The following is a 26,040-nucleotide window of genomic DNA, read 5'->3' as shown; positions in this document are numbered from 1 at the left end:
TTAATTTTTTTTATTCTGGTTAAAGTCCTCTATGGTCTTATCTGTAATGACTCTAACTTCTTTAAATTTTTTTAAAAAACAATGTACTTATTTTTAATTTTATATGTATTGGTCTTTTGCCTACATGTATGTCTAATCTGTGTGAGGGTGTTGGATATCCGGGGTTGGAGTTACAGACATTTGTGAGCTGCCATGCTGGTGCTGGGAGTTGAACCAGGTCCTCTGGAAGAGCGGTCCCAGTGTTCTTAACTGCTGAGCCATGTCTCCAGCTCCCCTAACTTCTTCAGAGTTCCCTCCCTCCCTCTCTCCCTCCCTCCCTCCCTCCCTCCCTCTCTCTCTCTCTTTCTTTCTTTCTTTCTTTCTTTCTTTCTTTCTTTCTTTCTTTCTTTCTGTGTGGATAATATGTTGTGCCACTGCATTCATGTAGAGATTAGAGTCCAGCTTGTCAGGCAGTTCTCTCCTTCCACTAGATGGGAGCCACGTGGTCCTCTCAAGGGGGGTTTACCCACTGAGCCATCTTATCACCCGATCCTGACTTCTTAGTGCCCACTACAGACTTTTCTATTTTGTTTTGAGACAGAGTTTCTCCATGAAAGAGAAAGCAGTCTCTTTGGTCTCACTGCCAACTTAAGAGGTTCTGGATGCTTTTGCACCTAATTATTGCAACAACTGCCATTTTTCCAGTTTTATTGTGTGTTTCATATTCATGATCATGTTTAGTCTTCCTTTTGATTTAGTTATTATTCCAACTTTGTAGAGGAGAAAAGAGAATGCAAAGAGATTCTTTGGCTTGCCTCTGACTACCCTACAAAGGCTAAGATAATACGTGATTTAACACAGCTCCGAGAGTCCCAAACAAAGCTTAAGGATGGTATTCCTTCTGTGCTCTGCCTTTGTATGTGTGTTTGCTCAGCCTGAGAAAAGCTATCTTCTCAATTCCCTTTCCTTAAGGGGAGTCCTTGGGTCACCACCTGTCTCTGGTCTGTGTGAGCCCCCCCCCCCCCCCCCCCCCCCATCCCAAGCACTTCACATTCCTCTTTGTCACAGTCTGGTGCCTGTCCTATGCTGGGTTTGTGTTTCTGAAGAGCAGGAATTGGCTTTCTTCATTTTTTTATTTTTGCCTCTTATGTTTTGAGACAAAGGCCTTACTCTGCATCCCAGGCCAACTTCAAATAAATAAAAAATGATTTTCCTGCTTCAGCCTCCTGACTGCTAGAATTACAGGAGTGAACCACCAGGACCAACTGACCTAATTTTATTCTGGTATCTCCATGGTCTGTCCCCATTAATCCAGTTTGGCATTCCCAGGCTGTCAGACATCTAGAAGGGGAATTACAGTTTTTAAATTGTTTTCTAAAATTTGAGCTCAGGAAAAAGTTTAAGTACTTACTAATTTAAGCTTATTTTACTTAAGTTTTTTTTGTTGTTTTCAACACTCAAAATTAGTTTATGGTCATCTTTATTTTTGCAAATGAAGCAGTTTTGAGTTTCAATAGATTGGGAGAGTTATAACTATGGAGGAATAGTAGACCATGGTGAGGTGGGATGATAGGCTGAGTCTCCCTGGTTTCAAGTGTAAAATACTACGTTCTTAGTCATATTGTCTCCATTTTTTTCTCCATGGGGGAGGGGGGAAGAGAGAAGGAAATTGTGGATGGAGATTCTTTCAGTTCAGGAGGGAAGTCCTATTTTAATGTTGCTGATCATTGGGTTTGAGAGTTTAAGCCTGGTTAGTTGCAAAGCAAAAATTAAACAAGCTGGGCTAGGTAAGTAATCCTGTAAGTAATCCTAGACTTGAGATGGAGACAAAGATCAGGAGTATAAGGTTAGCCTCAGCTATATAAGAGTTTGAAGCTAGCCTGGGCTCCAGGAGATCCTGTCTTAAACAAAGAAAGAAAGAAAATGTCATTGCCTCTGGTTGGTCAATACTATCCCAGTACTTCAGACAGAAATAAAGGAATTTCTGGTAGTGAAAAATTGAAACAGTTTGCTGGGTTTTTCTTGTTTGTTTGTTTTTGTTTTTTGTTTTATTTTTTGCTTTTATGAAACAGGTTCTCACTATGTAGTCCTATCCTGGCTGTCCCGGAGCTCACTCTGTAGGTCAGGCTGGCCTGAAACTCACAGAGATCTGCCTGCCTCTGCCTCCCAAATGCTGGGATTAAAGGCTTGCACCTGGCTTTTGTTATTAGTGTTTTGCCTGGGTGTTTGTCTGTGTACCATGTGTTTCCCTGGTGTTAGTGGAAGCCAAATTCATGGGACTAGAGTTGCAGATAGTTGTTGTTGTACCACCATGTGGGTTTGGGGAATTGAATTCAGATCCTTGGACTCTTTAACCAGTAAGCCATCTCTTTAGCCCTTTAGCTATTTCTTTAATACAACAGTAATAAAAAGCACCGTTTTGTCAGGCAGTGGTAGCACATGCCTTTAATTCCAGCATTTAGGCAGAAGTGGGTGGATCTCTGTAGGTTTAGAGGCCAGCTTAGTATACAGAGTGAGTTTCAGTGCTACACAGAGAACTCTGGTCTCCAAAAACCACCACCAACAACAAAAAAGATATAATTTCATATATCTTATTTATATTTATACCTATGTATAAATATGATTGAAAAGTTATTTTAGGAAAAATGAATTTGAGAAAGCTTAGTAGTTTATTTTTTATATTTATTTTATGTGTAGGATTGTTTTGGATGCATGTATGTCTGTGTGTCATTTGTGTGACTGCTCCCCTCAGAGGTCAGAAGAGGGTATTGGAGCACTCTGGAGGCAAAGGCAGGAGGATCTCTGTTTAAGGTCAGCTTAGTCTACACAGTGAGTTCCAGGATAGGCAGGGCTATGTAGAGACCCCACCTTAAAAACAACAAATAAATAAAAAAAGAGAATATTGGATTTTCTGAAGCTGGAGTTATTGGCGATTGTGAACTGTCATGTGGATGCTGGGATTTTAACCTCTGTCTTCTACAAGAACCAAATGCTCTTAATTTTTGAGGTATCTCAACAAAGGGGAGTTTTAAGAAAGTTTATTTTTTATTCCCCCAGACAGGGTTTCTCTATAGCTTTGGAACCTATCCTGGAACTCACTCTGTAGACCAGTCTGGCCTCAAACTCATAGAGATTCCTAGTACTGGGATTAAAGGAGGAGTGAGCCACCACCACCACCACCTTGAAAGTTTTGAATTTCAACATTAGCAAAAAAGATTTACAATGTTAACAAAGCAATAAATACATTTTAATTTGCAAAGCAGCTAATTCAGTGTTGAAGGCAACACCTAGATTGTAACCATTGCTTTTGTCAGGAACAAGGAAATAGCTACAAAGCCCAGAGCAAAGACTGTAGAAATTGATTGCACTGATCATGTGTTGTCCCCCTCCCTACACGTTTTCCCTATGGCCCTCCCATTGAGTAGCTTCCCAAAGGGACTTTTCTCAAAGGGAACTTTGTGGATTTACAGGTGGGGAAAGTACATTTTATTAGTTATTATGGTATAATAGTTGAGCCAAGGCACTGAGATTTGTAGCATCTTTTTTTTTTTACTGTAAACATTTTTTTTTTGGTTTTTTTTTTTTTTTTGGTTTTTCGAGACAGGGTTTCTCTGTGGTTTTGGAGCCTGTCCTGGAACTAGCTCTTGTAGACCAGGCTGGTCTCGAACTCACAGAGATCCGCCTGCCTCTGCCTCCCGAGTGCTGGGATTAAAGGCGTGTGCCACCACCGCCCGGCCTTGTAAACATTTTTTAAAAATTTTTTCCATGATATTTATTGAGCTCTACATTTTTCTCTGCTTCCCTCCCTGCCTCTCCTCTCCCCCTTCAGTCCTCCCTCAAGGTCCCCATGCTCCCAATTTACTCAGGAGATCTTGTCTTTTTATACTTTCTACTTCCCATGTAGATTAGATCTATGTAAGTCTCTCTTAGTGTCTGCATTGTTGTCTAAATTCTCTGGGATTGTGGTTTGTAGGCTGGCTTTCTTTGCTTTATGTTTAAAAACCACCTATGAGTGAGTACATGTGATAATTGTCTTTCTGTGTCTGGATTACCTCACTCAAAATAATGTTTTCTAGCTCCATCCATTTTCCTGCAAAATTCAAGCTGTCGTTATTTTTTTCTGCTGTGTAGTACTCCATTATGTAAATGTACCACACTTTTTTATCCATCCTTCAGTCGAGGGGCATTTAGGTTGTTTCCAGGTTCTGGTTATGACAAAAAAGCTGCTATGAACATAGTTGAGCACATGTCCTTGTGGCACGATTGAGCATCCTTTGGATATACACCCAAAAGTGGTATTACTGGGTCTTGAGGAAGGTTGTTTCCTAATTTTCTGAGAAATTGCCACACTGACATCCAAAGGGGTTGTACCAGCTTGCATTCCCACCAGCAATACAGAAGTGTTCCCTTTTCCCCACAACCTCTCCAGCATAAGGTGTCATCAGTGTTTTTGATCTTGGCCATTCTTACAGGTGTAAAATGGAATCTCAGAGTTGTTTTGATTTGCATTTCTCTGATGACTAAGGATGTTGAACATTTCCTTAAGTGTCTTTCAGCCATTTTAGATTCCTCTGTTGAGAGTTCTCTGTTTAGGTCTGTACTCCATTTTTTTTTATTGGATTATATGATGTTTTGGTGTCCAATTTCTTGAGTTCTTTGTATATTTTGGAGATCAGACCTCTTTGTCTGAAGCAGGGTTAGTGAAGATCTTTTCCCATTCTGTAGGCTGTTGTTTCGTCTTGTTCGATTTGTAGCATCTTTAGAGTGTTTTTAAAGTAGTGTTCACTTGGTGTACATTCCTAAGCGTATGCCAGGGAGCAGGAGTTATTCAGTAGCAGTTCATTCCTTGGAAGTAGTTGTACTAAGCAATGACCTGTTTTGCTCTTGAATACAGGTTTATATCCTCCTAACTTGGTAATTAACTATAGAGCATTGACATGGTCTGGTAATAATTGTCTTAAGAGGTGAGAGGATGTGTTTATGTAGTTCTAGCTACTAAGAAGCTTGAGGCAGGAGATCCCTTGGAGCTGGAAGTTCCAGGCTAACCTGGGCAACATAGTATATGTGAGATTCTAGCTCAAAAAAATAGAAAGGTGGGGAGTGAGGCAAGTTTTTTTTTTTTTTTTTACATGATGTTATACATGGTAAGCCATTATCAATGACTTGAATCCATGGTGGGAATGGATTCTGGGGTTTTAAAATTGAGAAAAGTAGGGCCTGGAGAGATGGCTCAGTGGTTAAGAGCACTGACTGTTCTTCCAGGAGACCTGGGTTTAATTCCCAGCACCCACATGGCAATTCATGACTGGCTGTAACTCCAATTCCAGGGGATCTGACACCTTCACACAGACATATATGCAAATGAAACACCGGTGCACATAAAATAAAAATAATTAAATTATTTTTAAAAGTTGAGAAAAGTGTTTTTTTTTGTGTGTGTGATATGTTTGATTTAGTGATGCACACATGTAGAAATCAGAGAACAAGTTTTGGGAGTTGGTTCTCTTCCATTATGGGTTTGACGATCAAACTTATATCAGGCTTACATGGCAAACACTGTGTTGTGCCATCTTGTCAGGTCCTACCCTTATTTAGTATTTGGTGCTGGCGGTGCTAGAGATTGAACATGAATGCTTAGGCAGGTGTGTTACATTGAGTTATACCTGTCAAATTTGCATTTTTTCTCCTAAGGTTATGTCTTCCAGTCAGTTGAGACTAATTCAACTAATTCAACCATCCTTAATAATACTAGTGTGGGGGGATGCACGGGGGGGGGTGCACACGTGTGCAGGAGCACAAGGTGCTGGATACCCTGGGTGCACAGGTGAGCATTTTACCATTTAACTGTATGCCCACCCACCCCCTTTTTTGTCATTAACTTATCCGTTTGTCTGGCTCACCTTGAGCTCAGAGATTATGTGTGCCCCGCCCCCACCTTTCCTAGTGCTGGGATTAAGGGCGTGTACCACCACTTCCCAGCTTCTCACTGGGTTTAAAATTCTTTAAATTTATTTTATGTGTTTATGTGTTTTGCCTACGTGTATATCTATCTATGTACTATATGTGCATGCCTAGTACCCAAGAAGGCCAGAAGAGGGTGTTGGCTCTCCTGTCACTGCAGTTAAAGGTGGTTGTAAGCTGCCATGTGGGTACTGGGAATCAAACCTGGGTCTTCTGGACAAGCAGCCAATCTTCTTTTAACTGCAGAGCTATCCATCTCTCCAATCCTTTCTAATTTTTATTTATTTATTTATTTGCTTTTGCTGCTGTTTTTTTAGGGTTCCCTCTATGTAGTCTTGGCTATCCTAGAATTCGCTATGTAGAACAGGCTGGCTTCGAACTCAGATCCACCTGTCTCTTCCACCTTAGTGCTGGGGGCAAGCACCATTATTTCTGTCTTAAAAGTCTTTTTTTTTTTTGTATTTATAATTGTGTGTTTATGTGACTGGGTGTGCTCCTGGATGACAGTTTGTCTATAGAGGCAGAGCTTAGCTTGTGGGAGTTGTTTTTGTCCTTTCATCAAGGCTTCAGAGTTAGGCTTGAGCAGCAGGTCCTCTTATCTGCTGAACCATCTCTCTCTGTTACTCTGGATTTTTTCTTTTTAAAAAACTTAATTTTATGTACATAGGTGTTTTTGCCTGAATGTATGTCTGTGCACCATTTGGGTAGTGCCCACAGAAGCAAGAAGATCTCCTTAAAACTAGCATTATAGGCAGTTTTTAGGCCACCATGTGGTTCTGGGAATTGAACTCTGGTCGCCTGGAAGAGCAGCCAGTGCTGTTAACTGATGAGCCATCTCTTTAGCCCCAACTCTAGATCTTTTTATTGATGTCCCTCTTGTCCCCTTCACCCCCCACCCCCCGTAGTGTCAGTGCTATACCTCAGTTCCTTGTAATGCTATCGCTGAGCCATCTCACTGACCCCTAACTCCTCTTTTTGGTGTACAAGAATCTGGGGCCTTAAGCAGTCAGGCAAGGCACTCTCCTCTAGTGTGATGTGTCTATTTTCTCTATATTGAGTGATTTCTTATCCTTTGAGACTCTGCTTTAAGGGGTACCTTCTTTGGGCCCTGGTGAGTGAGTTATGAGAAATGGTATACATCTATCTCTCAGAAATTCTATCTGTCCATTGTGTATCCCCCATGTCTGCCAACTTAGTGACACCCTAGCCCCCAACACTGAGGAATAGGTGACATATGGCTTATTCCTTTAAGAATTAAATAAAGTTTTAGTAGTTGAAGAGAAAATCCTTGGGGGACTACAGATTTTTCTTCTAGCCAGCCTTGACCTGCTTAGAATATACACCAGTGAAGCTAAATCCTTCTTTTCCCATAGTTGTCATGGGCAGTGTCTCCAACACCTTCCCTAAAGAGCCCCAGAAACTTTATCAGCTTCCCAAGCAGGCAACCCATTTGTCATACTGTATTGTACCCTCCTTAGATTTTATTTGGGCCAACCCATAGGTGCTTTCCAGAAGCACCAAGAACTAGCCTGATTTTACCCTTGGGTTGGCTGTATAGCATGGGTGTGTCCTCTGCTCTTCTGGGGTGAGTCTTGGCAGCATCAACTTCTAGGCAGCCTCTGGAAGATATGTCACAGAAGGTGATGCTGGTGGACTTAATGACAGGTAGCAGAGCTGCCTCATAGCCTTTAGGTTTCAGTCACAGTCCTAGAAGTGCCTGGAGGGAGTGGGGGATAAGAGAGATTGAGATTCTCCTTTTTGGACTGTTGAGAGCTAGACTTGGTGGTTGGGAGCTTAAAATTCTCAATTTTGAGTCTTGGGCTTGCCATATCTTAGCCAAGTGGTCCTGAGGAAGTTAACTTCGCTGCCTTAAGTTACTTTTTTTTTTTTTATTTTTCGAGACAGGGTTTCTTTTTTTTTTTTTTTTTTTTGGTTTTTCGAGACAGGGTTTCTCTGTGGTTTTGGAGCCTGTCCTGGAACTAGCTCTTGTAGACCAGGCTGGTCTCGAACTCACAGAGATCCGCCTGCCTCTGCCTCCCGAGTGCTGGGATTAAAGGCGTGCGCCACCACCGCCCGGCGACAGGGTTTCTCCTTAGCTTTTGGTTCCTGTCCTGAAACTAGCTCTTGTAGACCAGACTGGCCTCGAACTCACAGAGATCCTCCTGCCTCTGCCTCCTGAGTGCTGGGATTAAAGGCGTGCGCCACCACTGCCTGGTGCCTTTTTCTTTCTTTTTGTGTATGTGTGCAGTGTATACATGTGTGTTGGTGGTATGTACACCCATGTACATGTGTATGGAGGCGAGAGATTGTGCTTTGTCACTCTACAAGTTATCCCTGTGAGACAGGGTATCCCAGTGAAACTGAAGCTTGCTGCTGGCATGCTGGTCTACATAGAGTTCCGGGACAGCCCAGACTACACAGTGAGACCCTGTGCGCCCCCTCCCCCCAAGAAAAGAAGATTCACCCCTACACAGTTTCTTTGAAAAAAAAATAAAGAGGTGCTGGAGAATTGGCTTAGTGGCTAAGAGCACATCTTGCTCTTGCAGAGGACCCCGTACCCACACGGTGGTTCACATCCATCAGTCATCCTACTTTCATTGGATCCAACATGTGGTGGTACACATACATACATGAAGGCAAACAGAAATACAACATATAAAATATAACAGATTTTTTTTTTGTTTTGTTTTTTTTCGAGACAGGGTTTCTCTGTGATTTTGGAGCCTGTCCTGGAACTAGCTCTTGTAGACCAGGCTGTTCTCAAACTCACAGAGGTCCGCCTGCCTCTGCCTCCCGAGTGCTGGGATTAAAGGCGTGCGCCACCACCGCCCGGCTAACAGATATTTTTAAATTAAAATTTTTTTTAAAGATTTATTTATGTGTATGAGTATTTTGCCTGCACATCTGGTGTCGTGCCTGAGGAGATCAGAAGAGGGTGTCAGATCCCTTGGGGCTGGAGTTAACTGATGGTTTTGAGCCTTTATGTGGGTGTTGGAAGCTGAACCCTGGTCCTCTGGCCCCACACAGTCTCTTAGGGTTCTAGAACTCTGAGGGCCCTTGGAGAGTAGATGCTGATGATGACTTTGATTTAAAGATAAGGTGGAAGTGAGCTTTGGAGTCAGACCTACTGTCCATCTGCCCTGCTCTTAGCACTCTGCTCCTGTTGGCCCCTCTTGGGCTTAAAGCACAGGTGGTTTGGATCCATTCATTCTGTTTTCTTTTTTCTTTTTTTCTTTTTTTTTTTTTGTTTTTTTTGTTTTTTTCGAGACAGGGTTTCTCTGTGGTTTTGGAGCCTGTCCTGGAACTAGCTCTTGTAGACCAGGCTGGTCTCGAACTCACAGAGATCCGCCTGCCTCTGCCTCCCGAGTGCTGGGATTAAAGGCGTGCACCACCACCGCCCGGCTCATTCTGTTTTCTTTTTAAACAGCTTTGGGAGTAACCCCATGGGTAATAGATAAGATTCTGAGCTACACACTAATTCTTGTGCTAATTTTGACAGCTGTATTGATTATTTTTGTTTTCTGTCCTTTATTATTATCTTGCCAGTTTTTGCTTCTACCTTAGTAGTTCAGCAGCAGATTTGGTAGCTGTTAGCCCAGCAGGCACAGATTTAACCAGAGCAGACACTAAAGTCAAAGCCAGTGCTTATTGGTAGGATTTGTATATTTCTGCAAAGGGATATTGCCTGCCCCTGTCACTAGTGGAGGAAGAAAGTATAACTCAGAAGGCTAATAGCCTCTGAGCTTTTTCTTTTCTTTTGTATTTTTGAGACAGGGTTTCAGGATTTCTCTGTGTATCAGCCCTGGCTATCCTGGAACTCACTTTGTAGCCCAGGTTGGCCTTAAACTTACAGAGATTTGCCTGCCTCTGCCTCTCGAGTGCCCGGCTGAGCTTTTTCTAATGTGTGAACTGGCTGTTTTACATCAGTACCCCTTGTTATGAAAAAGTCAACCTAAGCTTACAGAAGGAACCTGCCTCCTTCCCCTCCCCCCAGCACTAACACAGGCCTTCTTTTTCAGTCCCTCACCATGTGTTTGATGTAGGTAGTTCCTGGTCTTTTTGTTCTGTGCCTCTAGGTCTGTTGTGGATAGACTTGAGGCTGGTGTCCCAATCCTTGAGCTCCCAGTTTAGTAGGGGTGCAGGACTCTCAAGTGTGTAATGTAGGTAGGTCAACAATGCCAGGCACACCCTTGTTCAGATGAAGACAAACATTCCAGGAGGTAGGCCTGTGAGAAACTGCCTGCCTGTGGAGCCAGGGTCCTGACTGGGCTTGCCCAGGGGTTGTGTAGGCAGCATTTTCCTTTAAGCATGAGCTGTAGCTGTCTTCAGTTATATTCTTTTAGATTGACCTGAGGCCTAGCAGTGTGCTGTGGTAGAGTAGCAGGGACCTATATTTAGATGTTGTTTTCTGCTTTTAACTTGTTTGAATTGTTACTTTGAGACTTGGTGGGTATCCTCATAAAGAGGATAGTGAAATGACCTCATAGATTGAGAAAGTAGTTGTATTATGTTAGTTGTAATAATAATTAAGTGTAAGCATACAGCTGATCCATGAGAAGCATGAGTCACTCCCTCCCCCATTGCTGAGAATTAAGTGAAATGAGATTTACATTCAAGCATTCTGAAGGATTATGTTTAAATTTGCAGGATATATAATATTAAAATCATAATTTTATCGTCAAGCAGTTTCATTGTACACACTTGGAAAGTTTCCACTAATGCTAAAATTAGAAATTTTAGTTTTATAAATACTTACTTATTTTGAGACAAGTCTCACTATGTAGTCTTATCTACTTTTTTTTGTCATCTTGGCTGTTCTTGAAGTCACTATTTGACCAGACTAATCTCAAACTCAGAGAGTTCAGCCTTTCTCTGCTGGGATTTAAGACATGAGCCAACACACTAAATTTTTATTAATTTTTAAAAGTACTTCATTTTTATTTGAAATTGTATACCTGTGTGCTAGTATGTGCATGTGAATACAGAAGAGGGGGCATTGGATCCCTTGGAGCTGGAGTTGCAGGGAGTTGTGAGCTACCTATCATGGATGCTGGGAATTGAAATGTGGGTCCTCTGTTAAGAGCAGTGTGTGCTTTTTGTTGTTGAGCCATCTTTCCATCCCACTTTGATTTTATTTTTTGAGAAAGGGTTTCAGTATGTAGCCTTGTTGGCCTGGAACTCACAGAATTATCAGGCATATGCCACCATTCCTGGCAAATTTAGGCATTTTGCTGGAGTAACACAAAATCGGGGAGGTGCTGTTTTTACATTGTTAATGCTCTACCAGTTATGTATGTGGTGTTTGAACTCTTCTTACATATCCAATGCCAATCTGCTGGGTTTTGTTTTAACCAGTTAAGTGGCGCTTAAAGAAACAAACACATTCATTATGTAGTGAAGATACTGACTAGCAGTGGAAGGCTAGAAACATTACCTTCCTATACTTTAAACATTTGCATTTATTTATTTCAGGTAAGGGGAGGGCGGAGACGCATGTTTTTGCCAGAGTGCTGTGGAAGTCACAGTACAACTTTTAGGAGTTGGTTTTCTCCTTACATTGTGTAGGTCCTGGAGATTGAACTCAGATTGTCAGGTTTGGCGGCAAACTGTTTACCTACTGATTCATTTTACCAGCTTTCTATTTATATTTGTATTTATTTTGCTTTAAAAATATTATCTTCGGGGGCTGGAGAGATGGCTCAGAGGTTAAGAGCATTGCCTGCTCTTCCAAAGGTCCTGAGTTCAATTCCCAGCAACCACATGGTGGGTCACAACCATCTATAATGAGGTCTGGTGCCCTCTTCTGGCCTGCAAGCATACACAAAGACAGAACATTGTATACATAATAAAATAATAAATAAATAAATATTTAAAAAAAATATTATCTTCGGGGGCTGGAGAGATGGCTCAGAGGTTAAGAGCATTGCCTGCTCTTCCAAAGGTCCTGATTTCAATTCACAGCAACCATATGGTGGCTCACAACCATCTGTAATGGGGTCTGGTGCCCTCTTCTGGCCTGCACGCATACATGGAAGGAATGCTGTATACATAATAAATAAATATTAAAAAAAAATACTATCTTCGCCGGGCTTTGTAACTGGAGGTTACAAAAAAGTTACAAAGCTGCTCGTCCTGCAGTCACTTTTACAATAACCACCCAGAGACTTAATATTAATTACATACTGTTTGGCCTATTAGCTCAGGTTTATTGTTAACTAGCTCTTTATAATTTAAATTAACCTATTTCTGTTGGTTAAAATTTACTACGAGGTTCATTACTTGTTACCTCATATCCTGCTTCTCCGGTAACTGCTTGTGTCTCCCTGATTCTGCCTTCTTTCTCCCTGTATTCAGCTTGGCTTTCCTGCCTAGCTATATTCTGCCCTGCCATAGGCCACAGCAGCTTCTTTATTAACCAGTTGTAATTAAAAAAAAACATATTCATGACATAAGAGGGGCTTCCCACATCAAGGCAGTAGAGAATGCCTTTTTTTTTTCCTTTTTTGTTTTTCTTTTTTTTTTTTTTTTTTTTTTTTTTTGGTTTTTCGAGACAGGGTTTCTCTGTGGCTTTGGAGCCTGTCCTGGAACTAGCTCTGTAGACCAGGCTGGTCTCGAACTCACAGAGATCCGCCTGCCTCTGCCTCCCGAGTGCTGGGATTAAAGGCGTGCGCCACCAACGCCCGGCTCCTTTTTTGTTTTTCGAGACAGGGTTTCTCTGTAGCTTTGGAGCCTGTCCTGGAACTAGCTCTTGTAGACCAGGCTGGTCTTGAACTCACAGAGATCTGCCTGCCTCTGCCTCCTGAGTGCTGGGATTAAGGTGTGCGCCACCACCGCCTGGTTGAGGAGAATGCTTTAATCCCAACATTTGGGAAGCAGAGGCAGGTGGATCTGAGTTCAGGGCCAGCCTGGTGTAGAGTAAGTTCCAGGGCTACACAGAGAAACTCTGTCTCAAAATAAAACAAACAAACAAAAAGTGTACACCACTACACCTAACTTCTTTTTCTAATTATTGTGCATGTGTATACACGTATTTACCACTCTCAGTGTGTGTGTGCCTCAGAGGACAATTTTAGGAAGTTGATTCTTCCTTCTGTCTTTGGGTTCCTGGTATGAAACTCAGGTCATCAGGTTTGGGTGACAAGTGCCTTTACCCATCTTGCTGACTCATGTTCTGTCCTTTTTTAATGGAAGTTTAACCAGCCTAGCCCAGTGCTTTATATAGCCGCAGTGACTGTGGAAGGGCTGTCCTGGCCTTGGTCCAGCCCTGGACCTGCTGTATGAGAATTCTGTGACTTGGGCTTCTCTGAGCCTTTGCTTTTTACCTCTATAGAATGGGCCATTTGTGCCTGTTTTGCTCTCATTCTGGTGTTTAAAACTCTGATCACTGCCAGGTGTGTGATGCACACTTTTAAGCCCGGCACTCAGGATGCAGAGGCAGGCCTGGTGTGCAGAGAGAATTTCAGGACAGCCAGGGCTGTTATACAGGGAAACACTGTCTTCGAAAAAAACAAACGAACAGCTCTGGTCATAGCTCGTGTGCTGCATATTGTAATAGTGTGGAGTGTTGTCAAGATTGTCTGTCCCCACCCCTGCCTGCCTTTCCCTTGGCATGTATTTCTGAATGTTGCTGCACTTTTGGATGATACTCTGAACTGATGCCTTTGATAGATAAATGTGGTAGTGATGGAATTTTTTTTAATTGATTTTTATTGAGCTCTACATTTTTCTCTGCTTCCCTCTGTGCCTCTCTCCACCCCTTCAACCCTCTCCCAAGGTCCCCATGCTCTCCCAATTTACTCAGGAGATTGTCTTTTTCTACTTCCCATGTAGATTAGATTCATGTATGTCTGTCTTAGAGTGTGATGGGCTTTTAGCAAGAACCATGCCATACCTTGTGTTTCAGCTCATTTCAGAAAGTTTTGTATTAATAACAATAACACCCTTAGTTTCCTTGTGATATGTTTTGGATAGTAGAAAATCTACATTGTTGAATTTTATATTTTAAGAAACAGGATATATTTAAGGAAAGAGAAGAAGTTAGTATACATGCTAAGTAGATAAAAAGCTTCCTGTAAGAAATAGATTTTTTTTTTTTTTTTTTTTGGTTAAGACAGTAGAATCTTCAGGTGAGGGTAACACTTGGGGGTAGGTTGTATGCAAGCCTAGGCCTATTCAACTCTATAGGCATTGCTTCTTCCTATGAACACTGACAGTTTAGCAGCCAAACCAAAACATTACTTGCAAGTATGATTAAAAAAGAAATTGATGCTGGAGCAGTTAAGAGTGTTTACTGCCCTTGCAGAGATCCTGGGTTTGGGCTGGGAGATACTCAGCAGTTAAGAGCACTGACAACTCTTCCAGAGGACCCAGGTTTGATTCCTAGCACCCATGTGGCAGCTCACAATCAACTGTAGCTCTAGTTCCAGAGGATCTGAGTCTTCCATTGGTTTCTCTGAACATATGGTAAACATACTAATGTAGACTGACACATAAAAAAAAAATCCTTTGAAGGAGAGCAGAGAAGGGTATATGGAAGGGTTTGGAGGGAGGAAAAGGAAGGGAGAATTATAATCTCAAATATAAAAGCAATTTAAATAAATCTTTAGAAATTAGTATTGGAGTTAGTTTTAGTATAGAGATGCTCGGTGCTAAGAGCTGTTACTGCTAGTCAGGTTAAGAGGACCTGACTTTGATTTCCAACAGTTGTGTGAGATAGCTTACAACTGCCTGCTGTGTGAGTTCCACCTCCAGGGAAGTGTTGATACCTCTGACTTCATGAATACTCACCTGCACACTCCTCCCCCACTCAGAATAATACTGAAGAAAATGGGTGGGGATTGGATATTCTCTTTTTTTTGGGGGGGGGGGGTTCGAGACAGGGTTTCTCTGTAGCTTTGGAGCCTGTCCTGGAACTAGGCTCTTGTAGACCAGGCTGGCCTCAACCTCACAGAGATCCGCTTGCCTTTGCCTCCCAAGTGATGGGATTAAAGGCGTGCGTCACCACCGCCCGGCCAGATGTTCTCATCTTGTTGTCTGTAACAGTCTTCACAATTGGAGGACGTGCTACTGCCACAGAACGAGTGAGTGCTGAAATTTAGTATACAGGGCCTGGAGAGATGGTTCAGCAATTGAGAGCCCTGGCTGATTTTCCAGAACCTGGATTAGTTTCTAAGCACCCACATGGTGGCTCATAACTGTCTGTAACTCCAGTTCCAGGGGAGTTTTTCTGACCTTTTTGGGCATCCGGTGTGACCATGCATACAGACACACACATACAGGCAAAAAATACATAAAGTAAAAAAAATTAGAGTATGTTGTGGAATATTAATTTAACTATGTAAAGATGTGTTGTATTTGTTTAACTATATAAAGATGTGCTATATTTGTTTATGCTGCATTTGTTTAATTATGTAAAGATGTGTTGCATTTGTTTCACTTTGCCTGCCTAAGGTACCTGATTGGTCTAGTAAAATGCTGAATGACAAATAGGCAGAGGGAGAATAGGTAGGTAGGTCTAGGTGGGCAGAGAGAAGTAGGAGAGAGATGAGAACAAGGGAGAGACCCAGAGCCAGTCAACACATGAAAAGAGACAGGAAAAGTAGTTCATACAGAATGAAAGAAAGGTGAAAAGCCCCAAGGCAAAATGTAGAGAAACGGGTTAAATTATAAAAGTTAGTGGGACAAGCATAAAATAAGGCCAAACATTCATAACTAATATTAAGTCTCTGTGTCATAATTTGGGGGCTGGCAGTCCGAGAAAGCCTGCTACAAGAGTTCTAGCCAGGTGGCTGGAGAGATGGCTCAGAGGAATAGAGAGCACTGGCTGCTCTTCCAGAGATCTGAGTTCAATTCCCAGCAACCACATGGTGGCTCACAACCATCTGTAATAAGATCTGGTGTCCTTCTGTACTGCAGGATACATGAAGGAAGAAATCTATATACATAATAAATAAAGATCTTAAAAAAAAAAAGTTCTAGCCAGTTTGATGGCACAGTGGGTAGAAGCATTTGTTGCTGAGCCTGATCTGAGTTTGGTCTCCAGAGTATGCATGGTGAAGAGAGAAAATAAACTCCTTAAGGTCTTGTGATCTTTGTGTGTATACATACCTGTAAGTGAATAAAAATAATTGTATCGCTATATTTTAAAGTCTTTAGTATAGGGCTAGGCATGTAGCTTGGTTGGTAGAGTACTTTTCTTTTATGCACAGAGCACTGGGTTTGATCCCCAGCACCATATAAAACTGGGTGTGCTGGGGCCAGGTGATGGTGGCACACGCCTTTAATCCCAGCACTCGGGAGGCAGAGGCAGGCGGATCTCTGTGAGTTCGAGACCAGCCTGATCTACAAGAGCTAGTTCCAGGATAGGCTCCAAAGCCACAGAGAAACCCGGTCTCGCAAAAAGCAACAAAAAATAAATAAATAAATAAAAAACAAAAACAAACAGAACTGGGTGTGCTGGTACACATCTGTAGTCATACATAGGTCGAGGCAGGAGGATCAGAAATTCAAGATCCTTTTCAGGCTGCATAGTGAATTCACTCAGCCTGGAATACATGAGATCCTGTCTCACAAACAAAATCTTCAGAATAAACAACAATGGAAAAAGAAATGAAAGTCATACTAATCCCAACTCTCACCAGGGGTTCTCAGTGTAGTCCTGCTGCCCCGAACTCTCTTTGTAGACCAGACTGGCCTTGAACTTGGAGATCTACCTGCTTCAGCCTTCTGAGTGCTGAGACTATATATCGGTGGACACCATTATGCCTAGCACAATAGTGGTTTTTAAATTTTACTTTTTGTTTTTGTTTGTTTTCCAGACAGGGTTTCTCTGTGTAGCCCTGGCTGTCCTGGAACTAGCTTTGTAGACCAGGCCGGCCTTGAATTCACAAAGATCTGCCTGCCTCTGCCCCCTGAGTTCTGGGATTAAAGTCGTGCATCACCACCACCCGGCTAATTTTTAAATTTGAATTGTATATGTGCAAGATGTGGGTGTCGTGGCATGTCAGGGGACAGCTTTCAGTGTTTGGTTTTCTCCTTTCATCATTTGGGCTCCAGGAATTGAACTAGGTCATCATCAGGCTTGTACAAGTGCTGCACCTGCTGAGTCAATGAGGCGGCCCCATACTACTTTTTCTCTTTCCTTCCCCTTTCTCCTGCCCCTTCTTCCCTTTTCCCTCCTCCCCCGCTTCTCCTTCCCAGGGGTTCCTGTGTATTCCAGCTGGGGATACATAGCTTCCTGAGTGCTGGAATTAGTATTTATTAAATTAAAAGAATCAGAAAAATGACAGTTTCTCTGATCTCAGACTTATAGTCAAAGGTATTTTTTAATTTTCATTACTTTCATGTGGCTACTAGCTCAGTAAGTAAGTAGCACAGAACTCTAGTGCTCCTTAGGATTCTCTAAGGAACAAAACAGGTAGAATGAACTAATATCTGTGTATTAGTAAGATTTATTAGAGTGGCTTACAGGCTGTGGTTGGAGTAGTCTGATAACAGCTGTCTCTTGACAGAAAGCCAAGGATCCTGTAGTTGTTCACTTCAGGAGACTGGGTGTTTGAGCAGTTCTGGTCTGGTGCTGATAGAGGTCCCCAAAGGTCCTGGAGAGCACCAGTTTTCAGTCTGTGTTGAACAACAGCCAAGGAGTGGGTCAGGATAGATTAACTTGCCTGTGAGAGTAAGGGCAAGCAGGCAGAAAGCACAAGTTTCATTCTTTTTTTTTTTTTTTTTTTCCCGAGGCAGGGTTTCTCTGTGGTTTTGGAGCCTGTCCTGGAACTAGCTCTGTAGACCAGGCTGGTCTCAAACTCACAGAGATCCGCCTGCCTCTGCCTCCCGAGTGCCGGGATTAAAGGCGTGCGCCACCACCACCCGGCCTTGTTTCATTCTTCTATGTTCTTTTATGTGGGCTGTCACCAGAAGTTGTGGCCCAGATTTGGGGTGGGTCTTCTGGCCTTCAAATGACCTGTTTTTATGGTGGATCTCCCACCTCAAGTGATTTAACCAAGAAAAATCCCTCACAGGTGTGTGCCCAGCTGCTTGGGTTTTAGTAAGTTACAGATGTAGTCAAATTTGACAAACAAAATTAGCTATCACAAGCCAGGCGGTGGTGGCGCACACCTTTAATCCCAGCACTTGGGAGGCAGAGGCAGGCGGATCTCCGTGAGTTCGAGACCAGCCTGGTCTACAAGAGCTAGAGTTCCAGGACAGGCTCCAAAACCACAGAGAAACCCTGTCTCGAAAAACCAAAAAAAAAAAAAAAAAGGCTATCACAGAAAATTTTGCTTTTTTTTTAAAATTTTTTAAAATAAGGATTTGGATTTCTTAAAGAGGATCTTGGTTACATATTATTCAAAAATCTCTGGCTCTTTATGGTTTTTTAGACCTGGCCTTGCCTGTAGATAATACTGGGGAGGTTTTGAACACTGTTTCTGTTTGCTTTTTCTGTCTTTATCTTTGCCCCCTTTTCTATGTATGGCCCAGCTAGCCTTGACCTCATGATGATGATCCTCCTGCTTCTACCTACTGAGTGCTGGTGTTGTAGGGATGCACTTAAACTACCAAAACCAATGTTTCATGATAGGACACAGTTTTCATACCCCCATCAAAACAACAACAAAACTTGGTGGGTTTTGTGTGTGAGTTCTGTCTCAAAACAAAACAAAACGAAAAAAAAAAAACCATAAGGCTGGCTGTGCAGGATAGTCTCTTATTTTCCCTAATCTTTTAAGGACTTGGGGAAATTGTTTCCTTTGAGAACCCAGATCCAGGGGGCTGGAGAGATGGCTCAGAGGTTAAGAGCACTGGCTGCTCTTCCAGAGGACCTGAGTTCAATTCCTAGCACCCACATGGCAGCTCACAACTGTCTGTAATCCCAGTTGCAGGAGATCTGGCATCCTCACATAGACAAAACATCAGTGAACATAAAATAAATAAATAATTTAAAAAAGAGAGAGAGAACCCAGATCCAGCTTTCCAATACTGCCAACTGTACTTGGCCTTGCATTTGGCATGTGGCATTCAGTTTTCTGGTCCTACTTGAGAAATGGGCATTACCTCTTAAGTGGACTGTCTGTTGCTGTGATGAAGCACCATGACTAAGGCAACTTATAAAAGGAAACATTATTTATTTATTTATTTATTTATTTATTTATTTATTTTTGAGACAGGGTTTTTCAGTGTATCCCTGGCTGTCCTGGAACTCACTGTGTAGATCAGGTTGGCCTCAAACTCAGAGACCCGCCTGCCTTTGCCTTCTGATTGCTGGGATTAAAGGCATGCACCACCACCACCACCCTGCTAAAGGAAGCATTTAATTGAAGGCTTTCATCCAGTTTCAAAGGACTACTCTATTATCATGGTGGAGAGTATGGCAGCAGGCAGGCAGACATGGTGCTGGAGAAGTAGTTGAGAGCTCATTCACATCTGATCTTCAAGCTGCAAGCAAAGAGACAGTGAGACTGGACCTGGTGTGGGCTTTTGAAACCTCAAAGCCCACCACCCCCAGTGACATACTTTCTCCAACAAGGCCACACTTCCTTTTTAAAAAATTAATCAAATTATTCATTCATTCATTCATTTTGGTTTCTCGAGACAGCGTTTCCCTGTGTAGCTTTGAAGCCTGTCCTAGAACTCGCTCTGTAGACCAGGTTGGCTTCGAATTTAGAGCAATCCACCTGCTTCTGCCTCCCATGTGCTGGGACTAAAGATGTGTGCTACTACTGCGCGACAAGGCCACACTTCCTAATCTTTCCCAAACAGTACCACAAACTAGGGCTAAGCTTTCAAACCCCCATATGAGTGTATGGGGGTCATTCTCATTCAAACCACCACAGGCTATAATTTAGTGGTTGAGTGTTTGCTTGCCTAGCACATTTGAGGCCCTGGAATTTCTTTGTGGTTTTTTTTTTTTTTGTTGTTGTTGTTTTTTTTTTTGTTTTTTTTTTGGTGTGTATATTAAGAATAGAGTGTGTACTGCTACAGTTATTGAGGCCCTGGGTTTGATATCTAGCATCACCCAAAACAAAAACAAAACCCCCACAGAAACTGAGCAGTACCCTGTGTTTTTTCAGATTCCTTCTAAAGCTGGGAGCAGCTGGATTCAAAGAGGGACCTCTTTTGGGCTTTTCCCTGTGTACTGCTTGCCCTCTTGCAGAAGGGACTAAAGAGTTGACTGGTTCTGCTTTCTTTTGACTCATCTCTTGGCTGTCAGCATTGCACCATCAGTCCTGAGCAGCTGACCCCAGGTTGCTTTTTGGCATTGAGCAGAACTGAAATAAATCTTTTGGGGAAGTGTGTTCTGTGCGTGCCATTCTTGCTTAGATCTTTCAGACTTTATTCCCAAAGAGCTGGACTGCTGCTGTATTTTCATTTTAAAATTATGCTTTACTTACTATAATTTGTTTTTTTTAATTTATTTATTTTTTTTTATTTTTTTTTATTTTTTATTGGTTTTTCGAGACAGGGTTTCTCTGTGGTTTTAGAGCCTGTCCTGGAACTAGCTCTTGTAGACCAGGCTGGCCTTGAACTCACAGAGATCCGCCTGCCTCTGCCTCCCGAGTGCTGGGATTAAAGGCGTGCGCCACCACCGCCCGGCTGACTATAATTTGTATGTGCCGTGTGTGTGCACGCATGGGTACTCATGTCACAGTGTGGATGTGGAGTTTAGAGGACAGTTAGCAGGAGTCTCCTCTGCTTTCACCCTGTGTATCTTGGGGATGGAATTCAGGCTGTCAGACTTCTATGGTAAGCACCTTTAACCTCTGAACCGTCTCATTAGCTTTTCTTAGTCAGCTCCTTTCCATCGTTATTAGTAATAAAGCCTTTGGACTTCAACCTCTGAGTTTACATGGGTTTCTTGAAATTCTTTACTAGGTTGTTATTATCCAGACCATTCTCAGTTATAGTTGTGATTTTAGATATACCATCTTGAGGGTTTGTGTAATTTTCTCTCAGATCTTTAGATAGAACTTCTGAATGAGTGGTGTGGCTCTTCAGTTTGCTTTCCTCAGTGAAGGAGGAGGCAGCTCTTGTCCTTAGAACCATCTTGGGCAATAATGGAATTTTAACATGCTAGCCATTCTTAGTGCCCATTGTTCTCAGCTAGGGCTGCAGAGGGTGTTAATCTCAATAGGACAGGGCCAGATGTCTGGCATATGTTTTTTGTGTAGGACCCAGAATGCTGAGCTGCATGATTCTGTTTTGGATCCCATTGAGAGCCACTCTTCTGTAGGATACCCAGCATTCCCGGATGTCAGGGCTTATTTGTCTTGGCTCTCACTTCTGTCTTATAATGGGTTCTTTGGTTAGAACTGTTCGACAGGAAATTACCTTTCCTTTCCTTCTTGGGTACCTTAACCTGACAGCAAAGAGAGTTTATCTGATCACTCTGCTTTGAACTTCCTGAGCCTCCAGCTCAGCACTCATTAGTGGCACCTTTCCTTCTGTGGCCGGAAGGCTTGGGGCTTTTTTTAATCTTTGTTCAGGTATCTGCTTGATAACTTGGCACTGAGGCACTTGTTGTCTTAGCACCTAGGAACAGAGCTTCATGGGTTTTCTTTTTTTCCTTTTCTTAGACAGAGTATTGTGTTCCCCAGGTTAGCCTTGAAACTTACTCTGTTCCCCAGGATGGGCCTTGAATTTACTTTTTGAAAAAAAATTGAGGGCTGGAGAGATGGTTAAGAGAACTGGCTGTTCTAGAGGACCTGAGTTCAATTCTCAGAACCCACATGGCAGCTCACAACTGTCTGTAACTCCAAGATCTGACCCCTCACACAGACATGCATGCACACCAGTGCACTAAAAATAAGTAAATTATAAAATTAATTGAAGAATTTTGAGTGTATGGGTGTTTGATCTGTGTGTGTCTGTACACCCCCTGGGCCAGGAGAGGGTGTTGAATGACCTGGGGTTGCAGTTAGAGGTGGTTGTGATCTACCCTGAGTGTAGGACTTGAACTTAGGGCTTTATAGGTGCTAGGCAAACATTCTATGAATTGAACTACAGCCCCAGAAAACTATGTGCCTTTTATTTACTTAGTGATTTTGTAGTGCTGGGATTGAATGCTGTAGGATCTTGTGCTGCCAGTTGGCCACTGCCTTGCTGCTAAGCTTAAAGCCCAGCCTGCAGTCCTTAAACAACTTAAACCCCATCTTTGTAATTTTCATGAAATTTGCCTTATGTCTATTAGCCATACTTCATATTGTTCGCATAGAGCACCGAAGCTGTCAAGTATGTTTGTATACAGGCCATGTAAAGTTTTTTTTTTTTTAAATGAACATTCAATATTTCCTTCTTTCCTTCCTTGTTTGGTTTGTTTTTTGATTTTTTGAGACAAGGTTTCTTTGAGTAGCCCTGACTGTCCTGGAACTTGCTTTGTAGACCAGGCTGGCCAAGAACTCAGAAACCCGCCAGCCTCTGCCTCTCAAGTTTTTTGGTTGTCTAGATTTCAAAGTTCTGTTTGGAATATTTTATCTCCTGCACCTGTCCTGCCCTCATGAAGTTGAAGAGTAGTGGTTAGTGACATGTGAAACCTTTCCTTCTTGAGTGTGTCCATATTTCATAGTTCCTGAGGAGTTCTGAGTGGCAGCTGGAAGACCAAGATGGTAACTAGCAGGTTAGAGTATTCTCGCAGGTTCCATGATGTTTTCTTGTAGAGCAATCAGGCTATCTCACCATATGTCCCCTGGTGTAGATTAGAGGCTTGCAATATGGCTAGACCTTCCTTAGAACTGAACTGGTTAAGCTTGGTAACACCCTTTCCCTTCTTGTGCCACTTAATAAAAATTCCCATATTAAAGCTCTAGCCACAGTTGCTGGACTAGAATTTCCGGAGTTGGTCCAGGTGCTTATAGTAGGCACCTGAGGTTGTGAAACGGGCAGCATTTCCCTACATTCTCCTGTGGGACACCCAATTCCATCCATTTCTTCTTCCTCAGCTCATCCTGAGTTAGGCCTCTCACATCTCTCCAACTCAGAACTGGTACACTGACTCTGCTTCACTGTGCTTTGAGAATTACTCCTTCCGTGATTCTCTAGCTCTACTAACTAGAAATAGTGTCTTCTAAACTATTGCGGCCTAGTGGGAATGTGTGATACAAAGGATCTTTTGATCTTGGTGACATAGAAGCCAATAGGGTGGCCTTTGCCATTGTGAATCATGGCTGCTTAAGGAGGGAGCCTTTCCTGTATTAGAGGGCATGTGGGCTGGGAGAGAGGAGCTGTAGCCTGGTAGATGAGACAGGGTCAATGTTCAGGTTGTAGGTGAGAAGGCATCTTGGGTGGATGGGAGGCTATCATCTCATTGGTTGTGAGGTCTGATTGAGGTAGTAGTGGGGAGTGGCAGTCTAGGAACTTGCGGGAGGTGACCACGTATATGTGGGCATGAGTCATGGTACTTTCTGGGTGGCTTGGGTAAGATGCCCGCTGTATATTCATTGTTGTTGGTGAAGCAATGGGAAATGTCAGGCTGATACACAGTGGAAAACCAAGTGACAGACAGCCTTAAAGACAGCTTAAACAGAATTCTGAAATAATCTGTTATGGTGGTTTTGCTTTCTGAGTGAAGTGCTATGTTATCTACTTATGAGAACTTGCATAGATTTAGAGTCTGTCATGGTGTAGTTTCCCGCTCATTGTTTTTAGTTCAGGAACTTACTGCACCATTGATAGCTGAAGAAACTGAGCTTCAGTACTGATTGGTTTCTTGTTCCCCTCCCCATTCCATACTGGTCAGTTGTGCTCTTTGCCTGTGCCTGTCCTGGGGTGGAGTACTGAAATTGCTCTAAACATGTTAGGTAGGAAAGATTTGTGGGCACCCATTTGCCTTTGTTTGCCTTCGAGTTCCAGCCTTAGTCATCTTTAGAGTGTACATTGCTGGTGCTTGTTTGAAAAAAGTTAGGTCTGCAGGCATCTCAGGGTCCTGTGTAGCTAGGGGATGGCTACTTCATTTGTTTATTTTCAGTTCTTCCATTTATTTTTCCTTTTTTTCCCTGTTTTTCTTTGACTTTTTTTCTTTGTTTAATTTACTCACTGATTTATTATATGAGTGCTCTGTCTACATGTACACCTGCATGCCAAAAGGGGGCATAAAATCTCACTATGGATGGTTGTGAGCCAGCATGTGGTTGCTGGGAATTAAACTTAGGACCTCTGGAAGAACAGCCAGTACTCTTAACTGCTGAGCCATCTCACCAGTCCTTTTATTTTCCTCCCTCCCTCTCTCTCCCCTTCCCTTCCTTTTTGATACAGTCTCACTTTGTAGCCCTAACTGGCCTTGAACCCACACCAGTCCATCTGTTTTAATCTCCCAAATGCTGGGATTACAGGTGTGAACTACCTGGCTCTGCTGAGGGTATTTAAACAGGCAGCATGACCAGCCCAAAGAGGAGGTGGTATATCTGTAGCAACATGGTTCCTCTCATTGTATTCAGTGGGTTGCTTGAGACTGGGGCTTGGCTTGGTCTGGGGCAAGGGTCTATAAAGGCAATGGCATTACAGATGGAACTACCATGGCTCCATGCCTCCTTAACCTGATAAGGTGTATTCTGGTGATGATGTATTAGTGATGTTGTCACCTGTTTTAATTTGAGGGAGTCAGGAGGGATCTTAATATGTGGTGCTTTCCTGATTTGACACCCCTTTATGCTTTGTTAATCAACAGGAGCTTGAAGAGATCCGCAAATGTGGAATGAAAAACTTCCGTAACATCCAGGTTGATGAAGCTAATTTATTGACTTGGCAAGGGCTTATTGTTCCTGTGAGTATTGAACACTTCCACTTCTTATTAGATTATTCTTTCAGGTGGTGTGCTCCTACTGCTGGCTCTGTGTTCCTCAGTAAGTTCCTAGTCTGGGCAGCCCACAGATGGGCAGAAGTGGGCAGTGGCTACAGGGTGACAAATAGGGTAGGTTATGGCCTTGGGCTCTTGAATGGAATCTTGGCTTTGCACTGGTGTTTTAAACCTGTAGCTGTCCAAACCTTCCAGATGTGTAGTTCTTGACAAAGGAACAGGAGTTTGCATCTGTGCTCCTGTTGTTGCCTACCTGCCCTGGTTTTAAATGATTCGCACTGTTTATCAGGTTGAGACCCCTCTGTTGGTTTTGGAGGAGAGCTGGCTTCCATATAGACCTTTGCTGGCTTTCTCCATTGATTTTTTTTTTTTTTTTTTTTTTGCATCTGCGACTAAACTGCTTTATTCCTGGTACATTCCAGTATGTGCCTCCGTTTGTCTTGAATCAGTGTTCACGATTGCCTGTGTGTTCTCCCTTGCATTGTGCTTTCCAGAACCTTTTCTCTAGCATCTACCCCAGATAGCCCTACATCCTTCAAGGACGCCTTCCCAGAGGCTCGGTTCCTTCTTGGGGCTTTGCTCTGCTTCTGTCTTGTTTCCTTATCTTAGGTCCCTATCCTTCCTGACACTTGACCTGTGCACACATTTCAGCACACATTTCTCCCACTCACCTGAAGTGCTCACACCAAGCACATGGGGCCCTCTCAGTTTACATATATCCCATGCTTGCCTCTGAAGCTCTGCTCCTTTGGCAGGGTCCTAACCCCTGAGCTTGTAGTCAGTTTCTCTACTTTGCTGATTTGCTGCTGCTTTCTCCACACTCTACAGCTTGAATTTTGTTAGTCTAGCTTTCTTCTCCTTTGGTTTATCCCTGGGGACCTTTCTAGTATATATGAAAGAGTTCTACCCTTCTCCCCTGCCTTCTCTCCCAGAGCTGCACTATTTGTCCATTGTACAGCCCCACTTGGACATTGGTAACTTCTAGTCACCTTAGCCTACAACTTTGATCTACATTGATATGCTCTCTTCCTTCTTTCTGCCACATTCACTATCTTCTTTCCTTTCTGTTTTAGTATATGTGCTGCCGAAGCGAGCACTCTTCTTTCCTTTCTGCTTTGCCCATTTGAGCCTCAGGTTCTTTCCCTGTACCTGATACTCCTTCCATTGTTACTTACAGTTGTTTCTTGTGGAGAGACTGTCTGCTTTACCAAAGAAGAATATAGAGTATACTCACTGCAGATGCATTCTTCTTGATTCTGCTTATTAGATTAGGCAGCAAACACTGGCTTAGAAGTTTTAAATCTGGGAATTTATAG

At 42.7% G+C, this 26,040-nt stretch overlaps 1 protein-coding gene across 1 annotated transcript in view; it reads left to right on the top strand.

Moving 5' to 3' along the window:
- The window catches only part of Ube2l3 (ubiquitin conjugating enzyme E2 L3), a 51,056-nt gene that overhangs the window by 1,470 nt on the left and 23,546 nt on the right, over positions 1 to 26,040 (top strand). Inside the window, exon 2 of the mRNA XM_041677898.1 lies at positions 24,596 to 24,691. Coding sequence (XP_041533832.1) covers positions 24,596 to 24,691 — 96 coding nt within the window. The remainder of the gene's footprint in view (positions 1 to 24,595; positions 24,692 to 26,040) is intronic.

This window comes from Microtus oregoni, unplaced genomic scaffold, assembly GCF_018167655.1.
Source record: "Microtus oregoni isolate MIOR12 unplaced genomic scaffold, Mior012 000029F_ref0000214, whole genome shotgun sequence".
NCBI lineage: Eukaryota > Metazoa > Chordata > Mammalia > Rodentia > Cricetidae > Microtus > Microtus oregoni.
Note: the sequence above shows the minus strand (reverse complement) of the source record. Positions and strands in the feature narration are given on the sequence as shown.